The sequence below is a fragment of the Carassius carassius genome, chromosome 15 (genome assembly GCF_963082965.1).
Source record: "Carassius carassius chromosome 15, fCarCar2.1, whole genome shotgun sequence".
NCBI lineage: Eukaryota > Metazoa > Chordata > Actinopteri > Cypriniformes > Cyprinidae > Carassius > Carassius carassius.
In genome coordinates this window covers 20,324,182-20,346,126 of record NC_081769.1, presented here as the reverse complement: position 1 = coordinate 20,346,126, position 21,945 = coordinate 20,324,182, and the positions used below count along the sequence as shown (strand labels likewise).

Below are 21,945 nucleotides of genomic sequence, written 5' to 3'. Positions count from 1 at the left end.
TGAATATCATCCACATTATACAATTCATTTTGGATGCAATTAAAAAGACTACAATAATGTTGTCTCCATAATTTGGCAATATTCTCTGCCTCAGAAAAATATTGCAGTTTATTTATATTGTTTATTTGTTGCCTGTTAAACCATTCCATAAATTGTATCCATGTCTATATCAAGCTTGTTACTACTTTATTGACACATTAATGATTTTCGTCAGTAAATCATTAAAAGTCCTTATAAGTTTGAAACCTCTTGTTACATGGTTACATGAGAATAAAATGCAATACTATCAGAAGACCAGCAGAGAACCCGTTCAGAATGCACATGATTATTAGGCTTTGTGTTGTTGACAACCATCTGGAAACACACACACCTCCCCAGTTAACAAACACTCACAGCAAGACGCGTCCTGGATATCAGGGAACAAACTCACGCACAAGGCTGATCATGTTGTAACACTTATTGGTCGGATTTAACCAGAATTTGAAACAGAGAGGATGCGCACGTTGTTGTTAATAACATATGGAGATGTTTTTTAAATAAAGCCACTCTGTGAGCGGAGCTCGAGGCCTTTGATTGCTGCTGCTCACACATCATCCTCATCCGCGGTGGTCTCGAGCTTTAAACCGTCGCTGGGCTCCGCAGCACAACAATAACTGCAGCGCTCAACGCGCCTTTTTATCATTTCACCTGATAAAGGATGTGAGTTAAGAAAACCTCTATGCTTTAGAAACATGGAGACCAATACTCGGGAATTGGTGAGTAAATGAGTGAAAACGGTTTGTTTTTTTCCCAACAGCTAGCGGGATAGACATGGCAAGTCGGTTAGCCTGTTCAGCTAAAGCGAAGGGTCGGTTGTCAGTTTTAAATGTCCCTTTGATTGATATGAATCAGTAAATACTGAACTGACAATTGACTGGTGTACACTGCTGTAGGAATTATTGTAATTGTGAAGTTTAACAAGGGACAACAGTAGGTTAAATATGATGACAGAACAGCTAACACTAAGGTAAACCGTTAGCTCACCATTGCTGTTACAATGATGCTTGTGTAAGCTAACATCGGACATACTAGTTAAAAAAGACAAGTGTCCCTTTTAGCTCTTATGTTGTGTAACTTTTGTTTATTTTATTTTTATTTTTTTAATAGTTCAAGAGTTTGGTTTTAAAAGTGTTTGTATAAGATGTTGTCTTTTTTGACAGTATAAGATTAGATAAGAAAGCTTTGTCATTTTATAGGACAACAACATTACAGTTTGTACTTCGTATCAATGACGACAAATTGTGTCTGTATTTAACAACATCAATGATAGATAATACAAATTATGTATAAAAACACTTTTATTCTGTTTCCCCTTCTAAAGCGTTAAATATTTTTTTAATTATTAAATATCATACATTTTTTTCTTTAAAAATTAAAGTTTATTTAACCTTTACACAAAACCGATAAAACATAAATAAAAGTTTACATAAGTGTTTCATATTTTGTATCTTTTGATACATCAGACTTTTATGGCTCACATAGTGTTATATAGTGAGAATATGTAGCTCATACTTTTTGAGGAGTAAAAACACATCAGTTTTATTCAGAGGCTCAAACTACAAAATTATCCAATTTGGTGCAGATGTTGTTATTTATATGGCTAAAAAATAAAATTCTGAGACCTTATGTAAATCAGTGAGTATTTTCTTTTAAATGTTACATTTACATGTAGTCATTTAGCAGACACTTTAATCCAAAGCGACAAATATTATTTGTCACTTTTATTTTGATCAAAGCTCTGTTGTTTTAATTTTGAGGGTCAGAAAAAAATGTGATACAATGATTGAGAAATGTATACATAAACATGAAGGAAAAATATATGGAAGGTTGTGCACAAGTTGTACAGCGGAGTTTTGATCATGCTGATAATTTAAAGGTTTTAAAAATTAATGTATGAAGTGTGATACAGTAGGCCTTGTAGTATGAGGTTCCATTTTGTCTACGGGTCTACAGTCATGTACAGTGCAGTTACTACTTGTTAAGATAAATTAGTATAATGTTGATGTGTATTTTATGTATGTCATTAAAAACTGCTTTGTACCATGCAGCAGTTGTGTATGTTTACTGTTATTGCTTTTATTACTCTCAGTGAACTTTCTGCATCACATTATCCAAGTAGACAATCAGTTTTTATTAATAACAATTAAAAAGACTACAATAATGTTGTCTCCATAATTTGGCAATATTCTCTGCTTCAGAAGAATTTTGCAGTTTATTTATATTGTTTATTTGTTGCCTGTTAAACCATTCCATAATATATATCCATGTCTATATCAAGCTTGTTACTACATTATCACATTATCCAAGTAGACAATCAGTTTTTATTAATAACAAGTTCTCACCTCTCAAAATTCTCAAAATTATGACAAAGTACTAAAATGAAGATGACTATAGATTAATTCACATTTATAGATAAATTATAAATGTTTTAAACAACTCTAGATTTAAACATTTTGTTATTTTACATCAATATCTATAAAATGATCATATTAACTTAAAACCTTAGCTGAGTGCATGCATTTTTTTTGCCATACTATAGGGTTAATTTATACGCTTTGCTTGAGATGTGTTATTCGTAGATAATTCCACAATTATTTTTTTCTCTCTCTCTCTCTACAGGTCTCCATACTGTGAGCAGGTCCAACCACTCTCCAGTAGTTTCTCCATCTTTATCTCACTTTGTCCTTTGTCTGTGGAGGAGAGGATGACTTCTCACATCCCGACTGTCCTGCTGCCTGTCTTGTTGGTTCTGATACCTGCTGTTTGGGCAGGAGACTGTAAAGGCCAAAGACAGGTTCTGCGGGGTGTCCCAGGATATGTCACAGATGGACCAGGAAACTACTCTGTGAACGGGAACTGCGAGTGGCTTATCAAAGGTTAGTGTCAAAAAACTATATGAATGCTAACGAGAGCAGATGAATGAAAGAAGCTTTATTAGCATATAATTATAGGATTTAAACTCATGACTGTTTTGCTTGTAATTCAAAGTCGGCATGAAATGAGAATGTGTATTGTTTTTTTTTGTTTGTTTTTTTGTAAATGCATCTTATTTATCTTATTATTTTTACATTTAATTTACATTTTGAATTAAAATGTCATAACTGGATCTTATGGTGAAATATTCCAATCATTTAGTTTGCTTAAATCCCTTTCTTACAGTGACCTCAAATTTGCATTAAGATCTCCATCCATCAAAACAACCACTGATGGATAGAACAAAGTCTCCACTTCTTTTATTATGTTCTTTATTTGATAATCGGTTTCACCTGGATGTATTTCACAACACAGAAGAAAAGATCTGTTGCTGCTTCCATTTCATTGCCACTTTATTAGTAGTTATGGGTTGATTAGTAATTATAAAAACAACTACCAATTTCAGTAACTAAGTTACCATGACCCTTCTCTCAATTTGTATATTTATTAGAAATGTCTACCTCTTGAAGGTGATATTAAGACAAGCACAGTATGTTTTTTCTTCTGGTTGTAATGGGAACTCTTCTGTCCTCCTTCAGCTCCCAGCAGAAATCATCGCATTGTGCTTAACTTCACATTTATGGAGACGGAGTGTACCTATGACTACCTGTTTGTCTATGATGGTGATTCCTACCAGAGCCCCCTACTGGCAAGTTTAAGTGGCAACACCCTACCACAACCAATTGAGGCCAAGTCCGGTAAGGTAAGACCAAAAGTATCAGTTTATACCATTTGTTGAGTTATACTTGTCCTGAGAGCCTTACTTTTCAGAGAATCAAAATGCACTCCCTTTCTTTAATGCTCTTTGTTCAACGAGTTTGTGAAGAAAGGAAGCTCCATTTGAGGTTTTTCCATTTCTCTCAGCATGTGTCCATTTTATAACACTGTGAGTCATAAGAAACTATGCCAGTGCTCAATTGATAGACATGTTGTTCACAGTCTGTCTCTGTTTTCCCACAGTCATTATAAATTGTTCATCTTCTGTTGTGTTCTTTACAAGATGCTGCTGCATCTCTTCAGCGACGCCAACTACAACTTGCTGGGCTTCAATGCCACCTACACGTTTTCAGTTTGCCCTGGGGACTGCGGTGGTCATGGGCGCTGTGATGGAGCTACTGCCCGCTGTCAGTGTCATCAGGGGTGGGGAGGAATGGACTGCAGCACCCCTCTCTGCTCCCAGGTCTGCACTCAACATGACCACGGTCGCTGTGATAAGGTAGGCAAGAAGTAGGCTCTGCATTATGCATAAAGTGAGTACAGAGTGTAGTTTTGTTGTTTTAATGTCACGTATTGTTTCGCCCTCTCTCTAACAGAGGGGTGAGCATTGTATCTGCAGCCCCGGCTTTGTGGGACAGAACTGTCAGCTGGGTCTCCGTGACAACAGTGGCGCGGGCCAGTGGTGGGAGGTGAGCCCAGGTGACATTAAAGTAGCCCCTCGCACCGCCTCTGCTGGGGTTTACCTGGCTTCCACTGGAGCCATGTACATGTTCGGAGGTAAGCTGGAGGTTTTTCAGCTAGCCTTTCCCATCACTGACTGATTGTTGATCATTTATCATGATCTGGAATGTGGGCAGCTGTTTGACATGTTTTCTTGTATAAAAGCCCATTTATACTTGTGTGATAAAAATATTAAGCTTATTATGTTTTTAGGATAACACAATTATAAATAGTTGTTTACAAAATTAAATATTTGTAATTTGTATTATCAATCAATTTGCTAGATTAATATCTGTAAAATATTAACAACGTTTTGTTTAGGGCTGTCGTCATTAACGTGTTAATGCATGCAAATAATTTTACAATTCTTAATGCGTTAAAATAATTTAACGCATTTAATGCAAAATTTCTATTCTAACCGAATAACGATATATCAGTTGACATCGGTTGACAATTTAGTATCACAAATTTACTTCTCTAAAATGTTTAGGATAGGCTTAGATTTTGACATGGCAAGAAAAATATGAATAACTACTGCTCTTCTTTTATTTTAAAACTTCAGCTTTAAAGTACGCTTGAGGAGGGATTTATTTCAACCCTTGGTTTTTATTTATAGGGTTTGATCTAAACAGAGCATTGGAGGACCTTGTTGTTTACAATTTTTCGACCAATAATTGGGAACAGAGATCATATTTATATAGTCCAGTAAGTTTCTTCTTCTCTTTTTTTTTTTTGTCTTGCGTATTTCTAATGATCTGTTTTCATTTTAATGATCCTCTAATTAATAATATCTTTGTACCAGGCTCCTCGACATTCCCACACAGCTGTAGTATGGCAGGGCAACATGCTCATCTATGGCGGTGAGCTTGCCAACCACTCATTGGCTAGTGATGTCTGGGTGTACCGTGCTCAGCAAGATGAATGGCAGCAGCTAGGCCAATCAAACGCTCCAGGGGCACCAAGGCTGGCAAATCACGCAGCAGCGATGGTAGACAACTATCTATATGTTTTTGGGGGTGAGTAAATTGTATTCTTATTCTTTAGTGGAGAATATAAAAAGAGTGTTATTGTCATTTTGTGAAAAACACATGAAAAGGTTATCAGCATTATCATCTCGTCTTTCCTTTCTTGACCTCTGTCAAACTTTTCTGGTTGTGTCGTTCCTTAGCTTGTTCTCTTTTTATATTTCTTTACTTTCCTATATATTTTATATATCTTTACTTTAAAATAATTGATCCACCTGTCTTTTCAGGAAGGACAGAGGAGGACATGTTCTCCTCATCTCTGTACCGGTTCCGGTTGAGGGATGGAGTGTGGGAAGCGGTTCAGCCTACAGGTGGAAAACCACCTACTACTGCAGGACACAGCATGATCTACCATGCCCCTTCCAAAACACTGCTGGTATATGGGGGACACAGACCTACCACAGCTAGGTATTGTACACGTGTGTACTGTCTAGTATAAGCTGAACATATAGTAAATTGCCGCTGAGTGTTTGTTTATATCCCTGTAAAATCTAAACTGTTATATCCAAGCTTTTTATATAAAGTTTGATACAATGTGTATGTCCACATACTTTTATCTACATTGCATACATACTAGTTTTGTCAAAAGACCTGGTACTTCGGTACCAAGTCGGTACTAAAAAAATTAGTTTAATTTAAGTACCAGTGGTACCGAGTACCCGGTCAACCCGGTTCTTGACGCATACAGCGCTATGATTTCCACGAAGCAGAAAATGCGGACGGAATCTCAAAATCCAGTCATGAAAATGAAACCTACATTTTAATATGGACAGTCACGGAATTTGTCAAAGTTAGCATAAATTAATCAAATCAAAACTCCATATGGACCAGTATCTGTAAATGTTAAGCTGCAAAAGTTTGTTGAAATATGAATCCTGCATGTTCTGCGCGTCTGTGTGAATGGATGAATGGCAGAGACGTGCAGGTTTGTTTACTACATAGACTGAAGTGCGTGACTCTTGCAGTAATTTCAGCATCTGCCGTCTCAATGAGGACATAAATACATAAACAACATCACCAGAACTGTTCTGAGTCACTTCACAGGCATTTTACCATTTCATTTGAGTAAAACCAGTGTCAATTTAAAGGTATTCACGGAAACCCGTCAAAATAAAAGTTCATTTTTACATAAAGGCATTGTGCTTCAAACATTACTATTATTTAGTAGAATGTATGTGATACTGCTACTAATGTTGAAAAAAAAATTTTTTAACTTTATTTTTTAAAGAAATAAAATCACACAATATTTCTTCTAATTTAATTTTTAATAATTTTAATAATTTTAATAGCAAATCCCCTTTATTTACCAAAAATAAAATGTTTAAATTAAAAGACAAAGTAAATTTGGGTGAAACTTGTTTACTGTTTTTCATAATTGTATTACTTGTAGACACAATTGTAAATAAGTATAAAGAATGGCATTGGTTTTATTCTTTTTATTAGCATATTGTTATGTTTTGCTTTGGTACCGAAATTGGTATCGAGAACCGTGGATTTTCTCTGGTATCGGTACCGAATACTGAAATTTTGGTACTGTGGCAACACTAATACTATGGCTGTCATTTTTAGTTCGAAAATCGATTGCACAATCGATCGGACCAACCAAAAAAAGTTTCGAAAATTAAAATAGGGAATCGATTTTAATCAAATATGTACACTATTAATTTTGAAATAATTAAAAAATATAGATGTAACAAAACTCACAAACAAGCAGAAAAAGAAAATAAAGAAATCCGAAAGTGCAGTATGTGTTACGTAAGACAGAAAAAGGATGTAAATGCAAACGCTGTTTATTAAATCAGCACAAAGGTCAGAAATATGAAGTAACACAGATGCACAGGCGGGCGGACACAAGGCAGGTGTAACAGTGACGCAGGGACTTCGATGGACAACTGGTGGTGGTGCTCAATCCAGTGATGATCCCTCGAATAATACCCGGTCAGTGTAGAAATCCTTCGTGACGGTGCTCGGTGATCCAGTGCTGAGTGGTAATCCAGAAGAACGACGACAACACGGGGAATCCAACCAACTAGACAGATAGGGGAACAGGTACAGGAACACACCGGGAAGAACAACGATCTGACAACATGAAACACAGGTTACTGAACTTATAAAGGGAACAAACAATTGAATCCAGCTGGCGCTGCTGATCATCGCTGATCAGTGACCACACCCACAGACACACACACAACAGCACATTAGACGAGAGAGAGATAGTGAATTCATGAACCGTGACAGTATGCCTTGCGAAAGCTAGACAGAAAATACCTGCAATTTTACGCGCCTATAAGACCCAGTGACGTCGAAAGCGAACTCTTATGCTGCGTTCACACCAAACGCGAATAGAGCATCTGGCGCGAATGATTTCAATGTTAAGTCAATGTAAAGACGCGTTTACGCACGTCTGGAGGTCTCGCGTGGCGGTAGACGCGAATTCGCCTTATTCGCGCATCTAGTTACAGGAGATTCTGAGTTATGAAAAGGACCATTGCAAGCTGACAGCGACCAGCTTTTTAGGTGGAAAATTGGCAGTAATACCCCCACCTTGCGCAGCTGTAGGGCCTACCTGAGTGTCCCTGGCACATCAGTGGGGTCAGAGCACGATTTCTCAACAGCTGGACATATAGTGAATAAAAAACACTCTGCTCTGGACCCCGAAAATTTTACAATCGATTCAATGAACACTTATGTCTTAAAAATCGAAAATGATTTTTTCACAGTGATAGCCCTAACTAATACTACAGTATACTCATGTTGAGCTCTTTAGCCCCCTTCACACTGCATGTTGGTCCCGGAAAATTGCCGGATTGCCTTCTGTGTGAACACAAACACGTCCCAGGATTGATTATCGTCCGGGGACCTAGTAACATTGCCGGGTTCAGTCCTGGAACAAGCTCTGTGTGAACCAAAGCCAGAACCAGTGCCATAAAGGGTGGGTCGTAGTGATGACGCACGTTAGCGTGACTCTTTTACCGGGTGTTTTGAATGCATATCAATGTTCCAGACGGAAAAATATGTGGAAACTGTAATGAAGCAGAGATCAGGTAGTTCCTCACTATCCACGCTGAAGCTGAGATCGTTTGCCAGTTTAAGTGAAAGTTAACGTGCCTAGCGTTTTCGACTCGTACATTACATGTCACATCCTGATGTCACGTATCATTACAGGACCCTTATTGGTTGTGTGTGAATGCACGCACAGATTCCGGGAAATCACTGGCAGTGTGAATGAGCCAAAATCGAACGATCCGGGAACAATTGCCGGGACACATTACCTGTGTATTATCCGGAATCTCCGTGTGAAAGGGGCTTCTGTATACAGTATATAGAGCATAATTCAACTGCAAGATCGCTTGTATCATAGCAAAGTGTATTATCGCCCAGCTCTAATCTGCTAAATACAATTGTAGGACAGGAAGATATTATAAACGTTAAAATCATGATTTGCTGTTATGCACAATATAGATTAATTTGTCTTGACTTCACAGACAGATGGAAATGCTGTTTAAAATCATACTGAAAGGTCTTAAAACAGATGCAGAAGTTAAGTTGGAAATGTGTTCCTGTAGTGTAGTTTATAAGGAAAAATCACGTGAATACATTTAAGATAGTAATCTGCTACTTGGAATCGGACCGTGTTTAGTGTTTGGTCTGGCTTCTTTTTCTTTCAGTTTTGTAATGTTAGAATCATATAATAATTGCTGTTAATAGTGTTCATCGTCTGTTTGATTACGACTTTAATTGATTTTTTTTCCCGAAAATTTCTGCCATATGGACATAAACTGACAGTCACCACTGATAAGCTACTACTAAATATTGTAGAAACTTAATTTTCTGTAAAATTGATTTGTATCGTTAAAAGCGCTATGCAAATAAACTTGAATTGAATTGAATTTGTAATGTTACCATCTACTCCTGTCTCAAGGTTCAGTGTGCGTGTGAACTCAACTGATGCTTTCCATGTTGAGAAACGCTTTTGGACTTCCTTCCGTTCACGTTTTCCTGCCAGTGGCCCGAGGGAGAGAGCATTCCACTCTGCCACCGTCATTGGCAACTACATGGTGGTGTACGGTAAGTAGAAATCACATTGAATTAATATTAGAGCTACAGTCAACCTCATTGTGTCTGCGGTTTGACTGAGTGAATGGAATGTGAAGACTTTTATAGCGATATTAATTAATGGAGATCTGTTTTTCTTCTTAGGAGGGAATGTTCATATCCACTACACGGAAGAGAAGTGCTATGATGAGGAGATCTTTTTCTATCATCTTGGTTGCCATCAGTGGGTGTCTGTTGGAGAGAGCCTCAGTCAGCGTAAGTGTGTATTATTTAATGGTCAGAGACGGAGTGAATCTGTTTGATATGTTTAGAGAGGAGATGAAGTATGATGATGTACTGTATGTGATTGATGACCCATGCTTCCCTGAGGATTTGTTGCACAAATAACAGGAGAGCCTTTAAGAACTCATGTTCAAGATGCTTCAGCTTGACTGGGGGCTTGTTATGACCTACTCTTGAGAGGTCATTTGTTGTGTAAATTCCCTTGTGTCGGATGCAGATTTACTTGCCTGCAGCTTTTAAACAAATGGATTGATGAGAAGTAAAACTGCCCTCAGATGAAAATGTTTTTTTTTTTTTTATCTTGTAACTTAACCACAGAAAGCTGAGATGGGTTTGGTACCCCTCATAGTCAGGATTTTTGGCATTGTTATTTTTGGTTTGCAAGACATTTTTTCTCAAAGTTGGTATTATTTTATAATGATGCTTCAGTTTAGCCCTCTAGAATATTGTGCATTTCACTCTGGGCTTCTTCTAACTTTTTAACTGTACATCAGTTTATTGTTTACATGCTTTAGTTATTTTCAGTCCGTTATTTACATCATAACCTTAGGATATATATAAAGCAATGTTTAAAGTTAAGCTCAATCAGCAGTTGATTACAACAACAACAAAAAAATTCAACCTGTCTTTTCTTAAAAGTAAAAATCAGGGTTGAATTGAGGCAATTACAATGGAAGTAAATGAAGCCAGTCCCTAAACTTCAAAAGTATAGCCACAAGACTTACATATTCTATTTTAATGTCTAAAGTTACAGCATGCCTCAGTAGTGGATGTGAGGCACTCTTGAGTTTTTTTCAATCATTTGTACATATTATTTGTTCTCTGAAATTTTCTCTGTGCTCTTAAAGGAGGTGTGTCCGTGAGGGGCCGATATTCCCATGTTGCAGCTGTCATGGAGGGCCGTGTGCTGCTAGTTGCTGGCGGTTACAGTGGAGTTGCCCGTGGAGACCTTGTGGCATATAAAGTACCACTGTTTGTAAGCAGTGACCCAGGAGACAGGGTAATAAAATAAGATCTAGATGATATATATATATATTTTTTGTAAGTATTTGTGCACATATACATGTACTTTTGAAAGTATGCTTATACTCACCAGTGCTGTATTTATTTGATCACAAACACAACCATTGATATTGTTAAAGATTATTAAAATGTAATATACTTTAAATTGTGATTTTATTCCTGTGATGGCAAAGCAGCCATTACAATCTTCAGTTTAACATAATCCTTCAGAAAGCATTATAATATGCTGTTCTGGTGTGCAAACTTATATATTCATATTCTAATAATAAATGTCTTGAATATCACACTTTGATGAATTCAGAAAAGTCATACTGATCTCAAACTTTTGATTGGTAGTGTATATCAAGGTGTGTGTGTGTGTGTTGATGTCTAACAGGACACAGTATGTGCTGAAGCTCCAGATGAAAGTTTATGCCTTAAGAATCCAGAGTGCAGTTGGTGTGAAGGTCGCTGCCGGGAGTACCAGCCCAACAACCCGGTAATACTTCCCCAGGCTCCTTCACTTGCATTTTGCTGGCTTTTGATCACTCATCTGATTTATGTGTGTGTTTCTATATAGTGTGGCAGCACCGGATGTCTGGGCCTGGCTCGTTCTTTGCCAGACTGCCAGTCATGTCTGGTGTTCAGTGGGGTGCCAAACTCTCTGCCACGAGTTTCTGGGGAATTCGGCTGGTGTGTGCAGAATGAGTCCTGCTTGCCTGTTTCAGGTAAAGAAAGAGGAGAGAGCAGACCATAACATGAAGGTTAAAACAACCACAAACTGCTCAGTAAATCTTTATTTCTAGACACTTTTACAGTCAGTGAAATAATGTGTTACTGAGTACTGTTTGTAGTCATATTGTGATAATATCACTGCTATGTGCTCTTGACTGGTTTTCAAGCTAATTTACACAATATACTTGAATGTCCAGTGACCTGCATGTGTGGCATATAATCTTTTGGCATATCATGAGTAAATATTGTACACTTTGACCCCTGGCAGAGCAAAGTGCATGCCGCGTGGACCAGATCTCTGGGGCGTACGGCTGGTGGGGGGAGCGCACGCGTTTCCTCACCTCCCTCCCCTTCTGTCGCACCGAGAACTATGTCCCGGGACTGCACCTGCTTACCTTCCAGCATCCACGCAATCAGTCACAGCCTGACAAGGTACGACAAGTTCAATCCTCAGCTCTCATGACCTTCTGCTCTGCAGGCACTTCCTCTCTTCTATATTTAATATTAAATTACACTTGTTTCTGTTTGTTTACGCCCTTTTCTTGTGATTTCACTTATAATAATCAGTGTTTTTAAGTATCATTGTTTTCATATTAGTTTGAAGTTTGTTTTGTTTTTTTCAGTTTCATTCGTTTTTGCTTTTTTAATAATAAAAAATTGTTTATTCATGTATTTAAGTTTAGGTAGATCAAGTTAGCTAGCTTAAATTTTTTTTTTCAAGTAACAAGAGTTTATGGTTTTAGTCAACTGTAATAATAACCCTGGTTATTATTTTTATTATTTCTACATCCAGGTTTTGTTGTACTTTTGTAAAATATTTGTTACTAAACTCTTCCTCTGAGAACCCCACCATGCCTCTGCACTCTCTTACACTCATGCACACTTCTTCATAGGTATCTATCCTGCGCAATACCTCCATCATCCTCAGTCCCTCTACAGAGATGGATGTGACCCTGCAGTTTCGGGGTTTCATTCATCCCTTATGGGGTGCCCCTCAGGAAACTGTTGCCATGTGGGCTCGAATACAAAAACTCCATTTTACTGCTCAGATGGCTGCTGGACCCAACTCTCTTCAACTGGTATGGGAAATCACAAAATCAGGTTTTGTCTTTTAGACAAAAAAAAAAAACATGGCATGAAGTCTCTTGAGGCATGTAACTTGCTAAGTCTCTTCTAAATCTTTCTTCCGTGCAGACAGATGTGCTGGGAAGGTGGTCCGCTCAGGAGGAGAAGGAGATCCGTATGCTATCCCGGCCAGATGGTTCCCGTCTGTTCCAGAATCTTACACGAGGAAACTGGTACATGTTCCAGGTGGAAGGCTACCTGAATAACTCTGCATCAGGACAGACTAGTGAGATGGCTCTTACCTGGAACCGCACCGATTTACCTAGAGGCAGCGTAAGTGTTTATTACCTAACAAAGCAACTTAAAAGTAGACTCATATTGTGCATTTCTTCATTTGACATAATTTCACATCTGTAATTTTATACAATTTTAAGGTTACAACTAGTGCAATACAAGTGAAATTTCCTAATTCTTATAATTAGGTGATTTTCAGAAAACTCTTGAAACCACTTGAAAGCATCAGGGCCCGGTTCCCCAAAACGTTATTATCGCTAAGTAGTTCTTAACCTATTCCTTAACCTCTCTCTTGACGTTATGGCAAGATTCCCGACATGTTCGTAGGCAAAGTATATCTTCTGTAAGTCCCACTTTCGTAAGGTTGGTCTGGACCATTCGTAAACTCTCTCTTAGCGTTGTTTGAGCTCAAGACTCTAGTCGCCGCCACTGTGCAGTAGTCTTTAGAATTCAGCGCTGCGCAGTACAAGTCAAACTATGGTATGTTGACAATGTTGTGTGTGGCTGAACAATGTTTTTATGTTATGGACATTTTAAGACTCATAATAAATTATGTTCGCAGTGGATACAGGCCTATTTATGAAGTTGACTTTATGTGGTATCAGAACTAATATGGTGGTAATTAGCCTAGGGCCTAGGATATTTCGGAATGTAATTAAAGCGAATTGGCAATCACTTTTGATAATTAAAATCTGGCAAACAATTTGGCTCTAAATGGCTAAGATCTATAAATGAGTAAGCATGGTGGTGTCCAGTAAGCGACCAACTATGGCAGCGATCCAACGTGTCCTTAATTGAATCAAAGACGGAGCCGGAGCTAGCGCGCTAAGAAGACCTCGAAAGATATATCTTACCAAAGTTGTTTATGTTCCTAAGTGTGTTCCCCGAAGTGTCCCTTAGGAAGCTTCTTAACACACTGCCTCTTACGTCCGACGTTACAAGAGCGCTGTCCAAAGTGAGGGTGCTGAATTAGTTGGCATCGATTGCTCAGGAATCGATTTTCCACTTCACGCGAAGGTGCAATACAGCGTTAAGAAAGACAACACGTTCTATGCAAATGAAACATTCCTCAAATTATTACAGTAATATTTATTTTAACATAGTTTAAGTTATCAGTAGAATATAGACTATAAATTAAATGATCAAATGGTCAGTAATATGTTCACACGATATGTTATCCCTCTCTGCCACTTGTGCCGCTTCTTGACATGGGTTTAACGTCTTCTAAAAATTATGTAATACACTTTTATATTAATGGTAAGGTACTTTACAATCATAATTGATTGGCAAGCAGCTGCAGTTACTTCTGTTTAATCCGGTATTGATTGCCATTGAATGTTTTCAATAAAAAGCAACCTATCTACAATGAACAGAGAGAGAGAGTTAGATACAGAATATGCTGGGGAAGCAACGTAAAAAAGGGCACCAAGCTGCTCTTCAGAGGAACTTGAAGTTTTGCTCTACCTTGCCACAAGGTCAGAGATCACACCCTTATGGTCCACTATAACCTGCACGTTTATGGCCGCGTATCCCTTTCGCGATAAGTACGCCTGATCAATCACTGACGGATTGGTGATAGGGATAAGTGTGCCATCCCAACGCCACCAGAATGTAATCCCCCGCATGGCGCAGAAGGGCATTGGGGACAGTGTGGACGCACCTCCACACCGAGGTCTTGATTAGGCCGTAGCCCTCTCCCACGACCTCGATGAAGCTCTCTGTAGCAAAAAAAAAAAAAAAAACGTATCGCTGCAAGCAGGTGGACTTCAGGGCTTAAAGCAAAACTCCGCCGCGTTAGCCTGGCAAGCGCAGGTCTGAGAAGGTCCAGCAGCTCCATAATGAGTTTTCTTGGGGGGCGAATTTTTTTGTAATATAGCCACGTCAGGCAAAATGTCAAAAGTGCTTAAGTTTTGGCCGAATAAAAAAATTGACATGGACTAAACAACGGAGCCTTCTTTGATTCAATACAAGGACACGTTGGATCGCTGCCATAGTTGGTCGCTAACTGGACACCACCATGCTTACCCATTTATAGATCTTAGCCATTTAGAGCCAAATTGTTTGCCAGATTTTAATTATCAAAAGTGATTGCTTTAATTACATTATGAAAAAGCCTAGGCAAATTACCACCATATTAGTTCTGATACCACATAAAGTAAACTTCATAAATAGGCCTGTATCCATTGCGAACATAATTTATTATGTGTCTTAAAATGTCCATAACATAAAATCATTGTTGAGCCACTATATTGTCAACATACCATAGTTTGACTTGTACTGCGCTGCGCTGATTTCTAAAGACTAGCGTCTTGAGCTCAAACAACACTAAGAGAGAGTTTACGAATGGTCCAGACCAACCTTACGAAAGTGTGACTTACAGAAGATATACTTAGCGTACGAACGTGTCGGGAAACGTGCCATAACGGTAAGAGAGAGGTTAAGGAATAGGTTAAGAACTACTTAGCGATAAGAACGTTTTGGGGAACCGGGCCCTGTGCTTTATTAAATCCCATTTAAGTTGTTGTTTTTATAAAAAAATATTTAATGTTGCATGTAGGATTTAAAATGTAAATTCTGATACATTTTTAACCCCCCCAAAAAATATATATTTAATATATTACAATATATTAACAAATTACATCATATAATGAATTACTGTATTTTCTGGACTATAAGTCGCACTTTTTTTCATAGTTTGGCTGGTCCTGCGACTTATTGTCAGGTGCGACTTATTTATCAAAATTAATTTGACATGAACCGAGAGAAATGAACCAAGAGAAAACATTACCGTCTACAGCCGCGAGAGGGCGGTCTATGCTGCTCAGTGCTCCTGTAGTCTACACTGAAAACACAGAGCGCCCTCTCGCGGCTGTAGATGGTAATGTTTTCTCTTGGTTCTTGGTTCTAAATAAATGCGACTTATAGTCCAGTGCGACTTATAGTCCGAAAAATACGGTATACAAAAGTAACAAGTCAGAAAGATGTTTTTTGGAAAGTATGTTTGCACATATAGGGAATTTGTTTTAGGTTAACAAGCTTTAAGTACACAGGGACAGCAACAAAGCACGGATATTAAAAATTTTTATGTGAATAAAATACACATGTGTATATATAAATAAACAAAAATAAATACATAAATAATAGAAAAACAAATAATAATTGTATGTACAGGTGTGCTATAGAAATTTTTAGTTCCAGCCCTATAAACTTTCTAAGTGCACTATAAAATTTAGGTATTATCATATAATGCTGTTCATTGCTCTTTTACATTCTTTCTAGGAGATTTCTTTCCTGTTCCTCGAACCCTTCCGCTCCAATTCGTGTTCCCAGTATCGCTCATGTTTGGCCTGTCTGTCTGATCAGTCATGCGGCTGGTGTCCCACCATGAACCTGTGTTTTCTGCGCTCTGATGTCGATCAACAGCCCTGCATAGACTGGCAAGGAGAAGAGCGCCACCTACTGCTCCACCCTCAGCATTGCACACTGTGTGAGGAATATAGAGACTGTGCTGCTTGCACTCAGGTAACAACATGTCTGAAAGACTGCCATGAGTGTTTTGATCCAGAGCAGCATGCAGTCTGTTTACCAGCTTTCATGTTCTGCAAGGCTGCAGTGGAGTTTCTCTCATGTCTGAATGTTGGTAGGACCCCTACTGTGAGTGGCAGATCAACTCCAGCAAAAAGGGAGATTATCTGTGCAGTCGCCGTGGGAGATTGGAGGGGTCTATCCGGGAACCAGGAGGGTGTCCTAAAGTTTGCAACCAGTGAGTTTGAAGTGATAAACTTGTCTATGAATTATTTGGTTTATGTAATATTTGATGAAGCTGAAGGACCTCAAAAAGATATCAACTTTAGTTTTTATTTTTATATACCATCCTGTTTCTCTCTCTAACAGGAGGTTGACGTGTGGAGAATGTTTGTCTAACTCCAGTCAGTGTGCATGGTGTGAATCTGCTCAGTCCTGTTTCTACTTTGCTGCATACCTCACAAAGTTTCCCTATGGAGAGTGCAGGGACTGGTATGACAGGTAGGTTAGTGCAGCTTCTGCTGGGATTTTAGGTCATTTGTCTGACAAAAGCAAATGAAATCCCCTGTGTGGTTCACATACACTAGACACTTATAGTGCTTTAAGGGATAGTTCACTCCAAAATGAAAATTCTGTCATTAATTACTCACCCTCGTGTCGTTTCAAACCTGCAAGACCTTCATTCATTTTCGGATCACAAATTAAGGTATGTTTGCTCTCTGACCCTGCATAGACAGCAACAAAGCTGAAATGTTCACAGACCCAGAAAGGTAGTAAAGACATCGGTAAAACAGTCCATGTGACATAAGTGGTTCAAACGCAATTTTACAAAGCTTTTTGTATGCAAGGAAAACAAAAATAATGACTTTTATTTAACAATTCTTGCCCTCTAAATCATGCCTCCACCATTATTAAGAGTACCACTGCACATTCTCGTAGCTCTGTAAAACTGTGGTTAAACAACTGATGTCATGTGGACTCTTTTATCAATGTCCTTATTACGTTTCTGGCCCTGGGAACATTTCAGTTGCATTGCTGTCTATAGAGGGTTAGAGAGCTCTTGGATTTCATCAAAAATATCTTAATTTGTATTCCGAAGATGAACGAAGGTCTTACGGGTTTGGATGACACAAGTGTGAGTAATTAATGACAGAATTTAAATTTTTAGGTGAACTATCCCTTCACTAATTAAAACTGGATACACTGCTCAAATGAAGAATAACATTTGAAGGAAAACTGAATTGTCTGGAGTAAGGACACGATTGGGCCAAAGAAGCATACTGTTTGGTCATATTGCATTAGCAGTTTGATAAACATTTAACATCTAATGATTAACTTTTATCTCATATTGCTGTTGCTTAGATGTCCAGGAAAATGGTTACCCAAAAATAAAAATGCTGTCATTATTTACTCGGCCTCATGACGTTCCAAAGCTGTTTGACATTCTTTCTTCTGTGGAATATATATATTAAAAAAAAACATGTTCTGAAGAATGTTGATAATCAAACCATTAAGCTTCCCATTAGCTTCATTGTATGTGTTTTTTTTTTTTGTTAATTTAATGGAAGACATGGGAACTGAAATTTTTTTTTTTTTACCAACATATCATCTTTCAAGTTTCAAGTTCATTTTTCATCTTTCATCATCAAAGTCAAACAGGGCAAACGTGAAGGGGAGTAAATGATGACACAATTTTACTAGATTCCTTTGTGTGGTTTAAACTGTAAATGACTGACTGAATAATTGAAAAATGTCTAGACAGTTCACTTAAAATATTTTAACCGTCACAAAATGATTAAACAATGGACGCGGACTTTAGTGTCATTACCTTACATTTACAATGTTGTTCTTTTGGAACCCAGTCAATGTGAATATAATTAATATTGTGAAATTTTGTTATTAATGTAATTGTTATAACTGTAAAAATAAGATAGCAAAATATTACTACTGAAATAATATTCATAACAATTATAATGACTTTTCTTCATTGCTTATCCTTCAATAGTTTTTGTTGTATTATACTGCATAGGCTTTTAATGCTTTTGCTGAAAATTGTCCTCTGATCTTCTCTCTCCAGTGTTCACTCTGTCCCTCAGTGTAAGCAGTGCTCTGCTCTTGGCACCTGTTCAGAGTGTCTGCAGACGTTTCAGTGCGGCTGGTGTGGAGACTACAACAACCCCACTATCGGCAGGTAGGGTAGGAACGTGTCTGTGAATACACCAAACAACCATCATCTTCAGTAACACTTCTGATCACTGTTTTCCTTCTTGTATTACATCCTGCCCCTCTGGTTCTTCACAGGTGTTTGAGAGGTGACTGGGGTGGGATGGATGACCCCTCGGCTGTTAACTGTAGTATGGCTGTAGCTGAAGTGAAAGCCAGCAGGTAAGATTGAAACAATTTATGCCTAGTGTCTAAATGAATGTGTCATTTGATATGATTTACATCTCTTCTTTCTTCCACCAGCCCTGAGCCTCAAACTTTATCACCCCCTCGGTTAATGGAGCTCGAGATGGAGATGGAGCTGGAGCTGGAGCTGATGGAAGGGATGGAAGGAGACGGAGATGCTGTTTGGTCCTATCCATCCTGTCCGGATGTGGAGGAGTGTCGCTTGGGCTTGCATACCTGCCATCCCTCCGCTACCTGCGTCAACACCCCAACCTCCTACGAGTGTCACTGTGAGAGAGGCTTCACAGGAGATGGAGTTCACCACTGCAACCAGACGTGAGACTTTCTGTTGACACTGTTGCGAGGGTTGATCTATTTCATCATCATAGTACATGCTTGTAATATATAATCATGTTCATGCTCTCTCTCAGATGTTATAACGAGTGCCGCCAAGGCCGGTGCAGCGGGAGTCCTCGGTTTGAGTGCGAGTGCTCTTTGGGTTGGACCTCTGATCCAGCCACTCTGGTGCTGAGCGGAGTGGAGTGTGATGTTGATTGTGGATGTAACTTCCACAGCACTTGTATTACAGCTCCAGGGATCTGTGATCAGTGCCAGGGTAAAGATCCTTCCTGTGTGTTAACCCAGGACTCCTTTTATCCTTTTAGTAACCATAAGCTACTATATTTTTCTTTCCTTCCTCAGACTGGACAACAGGGCCACACTGTGAGCACTGCAAGCCTGGTAGTTTTGGCTCTGCTTTGGCAGGGGGTGAAGGTTGCATTCCCTGTCAGTGTAATGGCCATGGTGACGCTCTACAAGGGTTCTGCCATAACCAGACCGGCCAGTGCTACTGTACTCACCACACCCAAGGCCCACACTGTGAATCTTGCCTGCCCGGATACTATGGAGACCCCAGGTAAGTCTGAGAATTAGCTCTGTTTACTTGGTGAGGAAGGTGTCTCCAAATTCGAGGGCAGATGAAAATGTGACATAAACCAGGGGTTTTCATTTGGGTGCCTGCTGATTATTTGATCTCAAAGTTAAAGGGATAGATCACCAAAAAATTAAAACGGTCATCATCATGTGCTCTCTCATGCAGCTTCAAATCTATTTTTTTTCTTCTTTAGAAGTTATTTTTGTAAAATGTTAAGCAGTTACATACTATGGAAGTCTGTGGGATTTTTGGCCTAGTCCTAAAATACAACACTTTTATACAATATGTGACATTGAAATTCACATTTCTCTCACAGGAACAATGGTACCTGTTTCAGGCAGTGTCAGGGTCGCTCTGTTCTGCTTTCTTCTTCCTCTTCTATACCCCTGTCCCTCTCGTCCTCTCTGGGGTGGCATGGAGCGGTCGGTGGCCATGGTGGGCTCTCTCACTGCTTGTGGGTCCTCTCTGTGTCCCAGGATTTGGCCCCATGCATGCCAGGGCAGTCATGCCCACCCGTGGCGCTGACCTGGCACCCGGATTCACACACACAGTGCACAGTGAGTTGATTATTCCACATAATTAATCTGCAACTTACTGTCAAAACAGCATAAAAAATATAGTTACCAGCAATATTTTGACCAGAAATGTTTGCATTTCATTATCCAACAGAACTCCTATGTTTACGTGTTTGACGGCTTGCCACAATTCCTCAGCAGTGATGTTGTGCACTCTGACCACAACCTTATTGGAGCATTTTGCGGGACAACGAGAATGGAGCCAATTACTGTTGAGGCTACATCAGGTGCTTAAAAAACTAAGGACTGAATTGTGTTTTTTTTTTATCACATACAAAGCAAAGTTAGATATAACTTTCAATGTGGCACCATGTCATGATAAATTAGGTGATTTCTTCTCCTCTAGGGGTGGTATCTGTGTATTTTGAAGCAAATGTTACCTCAGGACGTGCTCAGGGTTTTAATGCCTCGTTCTGGGTGAAGCGATGTGGAAATGCAAGTTCTGGAGAGGGTACAGCCGTCTCACTCGAGTGCCAGGCAGGAGCTCAGTGTGTAAACGGGCTCTGTGAATGTCCTCATGGTTTTGGTGGTCCACAGTGTGACCGTCCTGTCTGTCCAGGGAATTGTGGAGCAGAGGAAGGCAGAGGCATTTGCAACATGGTGTGTGACATTCTTATTGAAGCCAGTTGTTTCGCTTTAGAACATAAGAAGCACACTAAATTGCATTTTAGGTATGTTCCACAGTTCTCATCTTACATGTTTGCACGCGCTTTTACAGACCCTTGGCCTGTGTGTGTGTATAGAAGGCTGGGCTGGATCAGACTGTTCTTCTATCTCGGACTCAGACAGCCTGGTTTGGGAAACCTTGCTCGACACTCAGCTCTCTGCAGTGAGATTAACTTTCTCCTTCAAGACTACAGAAATGAGTCTCTGTTTTTACAGGCTCTCTCAATTTTCTGTTTTATTTTCTTCCACAGAATAAGGCACACAGGTTCCTCCAGAGGATGGGTCACTCCCTTGTGTCCGGGCCACAGGGCACTCTTTGGATGTATGGAGGCCTCTCACTCCCAGAGGGCATCCTGGGAAATGTTTACAGGTAAATTCTTGTATATTGTACTTGATTTTGTAATATAGTTTTTTTTACACATATTTCCATAATACATTTTTATTGGTCTAGGTATTCCGTGGCTGATCGTCGCTGGACTCAAATGTTGACCAGTTCAGTGGAGGAAAATACAATGACCCTGTCCCGTTACCATCATGCCTCTGCTCTGGTGTATAATCATGACCCGTTCTCTGGCTCCCAGGCAGCCACTCACAGTTTAATGTTTGTGGTGGGTGGGGTCACAAAGAAAGGTGTTGCAAATGACACATGGTGTCTGAATCTCAGCAGTCTGGTGTGGAAGCAGTATAAGGTATTGCATGTTGAATATCCTCACAGTGCTCTTGTGCTCCTCTTCAGCTGTGTTATGAGTGTTAACTGACATCTATGTTTAGAGCTCAGTGCTTCCCCCTGTGGCTGGACACACTCTAACTGTGCGAAGAGGCTCATCTGTGCTGCTGATTGGAGGTTACTCACCAGAGAATGGCTTTAATCATCATTTGCTGGAGTTTAATCCTCAGTCTGGGAACTGGACTATCGCTCCACACACTGGCACACCCCCTACAGGTGCAG

At 39.2% G+C, this 21,945-nt stretch overlaps 1 protein-coding gene across 1 annotated transcript in view; it reads left to right on the top strand.

The window, feature by feature from the left end:
* The first annotated feature begins 353 nt into the window (after positions 1 to 353).
* megf8 (multiple EGF-like-domains 8) overlaps positions 354 to 21,945 on the top strand; it is a 29,209-nt gene continuing 7,617 nt past the window's right edge. Inside the window, exons 1-31 of the mRNA XM_059567901.1 lie at positions 354 to 755; positions 2,659 to 2,915; positions 3,552 to 3,715; positions 4,013 to 4,228; positions 4,326 to 4,506; positions 5,066 to 5,154; positions 5,252 to 5,465; positions 5,702 to 5,882; positions 9,397 to 9,542; positions 9,675 to 9,785; positions 10,661 to 10,812; positions 11,212 to 11,313; positions 11,395 to 11,542; positions 11,818 to 11,981; positions 12,443 to 12,628; positions 12,744 to 12,947; positions 16,188 to 16,430; positions 16,553 to 16,671; positions 16,803 to 16,934; positions 18,511 to 18,624; positions 18,735 to 18,818; positions 18,900 to 19,157; positions 19,253 to 19,437; positions 19,524 to 19,737; positions 20,072 to 20,312; positions 20,425 to 20,557; positions 20,677 to 20,930; positions 21,049 to 21,159; positions 21,248 to 21,366; positions 21,448 to 21,685; positions 21,768 to 21,939. Of these exons, the coding sequence (XP_059423884.1) occupies positions 2,744 to 2,915; positions 3,552 to 3,715; positions 4,013 to 4,228; positions 4,326 to 4,506; positions 5,066 to 5,154; positions 5,252 to 5,465; positions 5,702 to 5,882; positions 9,397 to 9,542; positions 9,675 to 9,785; positions 10,661 to 10,812; positions 11,212 to 11,313; positions 11,395 to 11,542; positions 11,818 to 11,981; positions 12,443 to 12,628; positions 12,744 to 12,947; positions 16,188 to 16,430; positions 16,553 to 16,671; positions 16,803 to 16,934; positions 18,511 to 18,624; positions 18,735 to 18,818; positions 18,900 to 19,157; positions 19,253 to 19,437; positions 19,524 to 19,737; positions 20,072 to 20,312; positions 20,425 to 20,557; positions 20,677 to 20,930; positions 21,049 to 21,159; positions 21,248 to 21,366; positions 21,448 to 21,685; positions 21,768 to 21,939 (5,047 nt within the window). The 5' untranslated portion in view covers positions 354 to 755; positions 2,659 to 2,743. The remainder of the gene's footprint in view (positions 756 to 2,658; positions 2,916 to 3,551; positions 3,716 to 4,012; positions 4,229 to 4,325; positions 4,507 to 5,065; positions 5,155 to 5,251; positions 5,466 to 5,701; positions 5,883 to 9,396; positions 9,543 to 9,674; positions 9,786 to 10,660; positions 10,813 to 11,211; positions 11,314 to 11,394; positions 11,543 to 11,817; positions 11,982 to 12,442; positions 12,629 to 12,743; positions 12,948 to 16,187; positions 16,431 to 16,552; positions 16,672 to 16,802; positions 16,935 to 18,510; positions 18,625 to 18,734; positions 18,819 to 18,899; positions 19,158 to 19,252; positions 19,438 to 19,523; positions 19,738 to 20,071; positions 20,313 to 20,424; positions 20,558 to 20,676; positions 20,931 to 21,048; positions 21,160 to 21,247; positions 21,367 to 21,447; positions 21,686 to 21,767; positions 21,940 to 21,945) is intronic.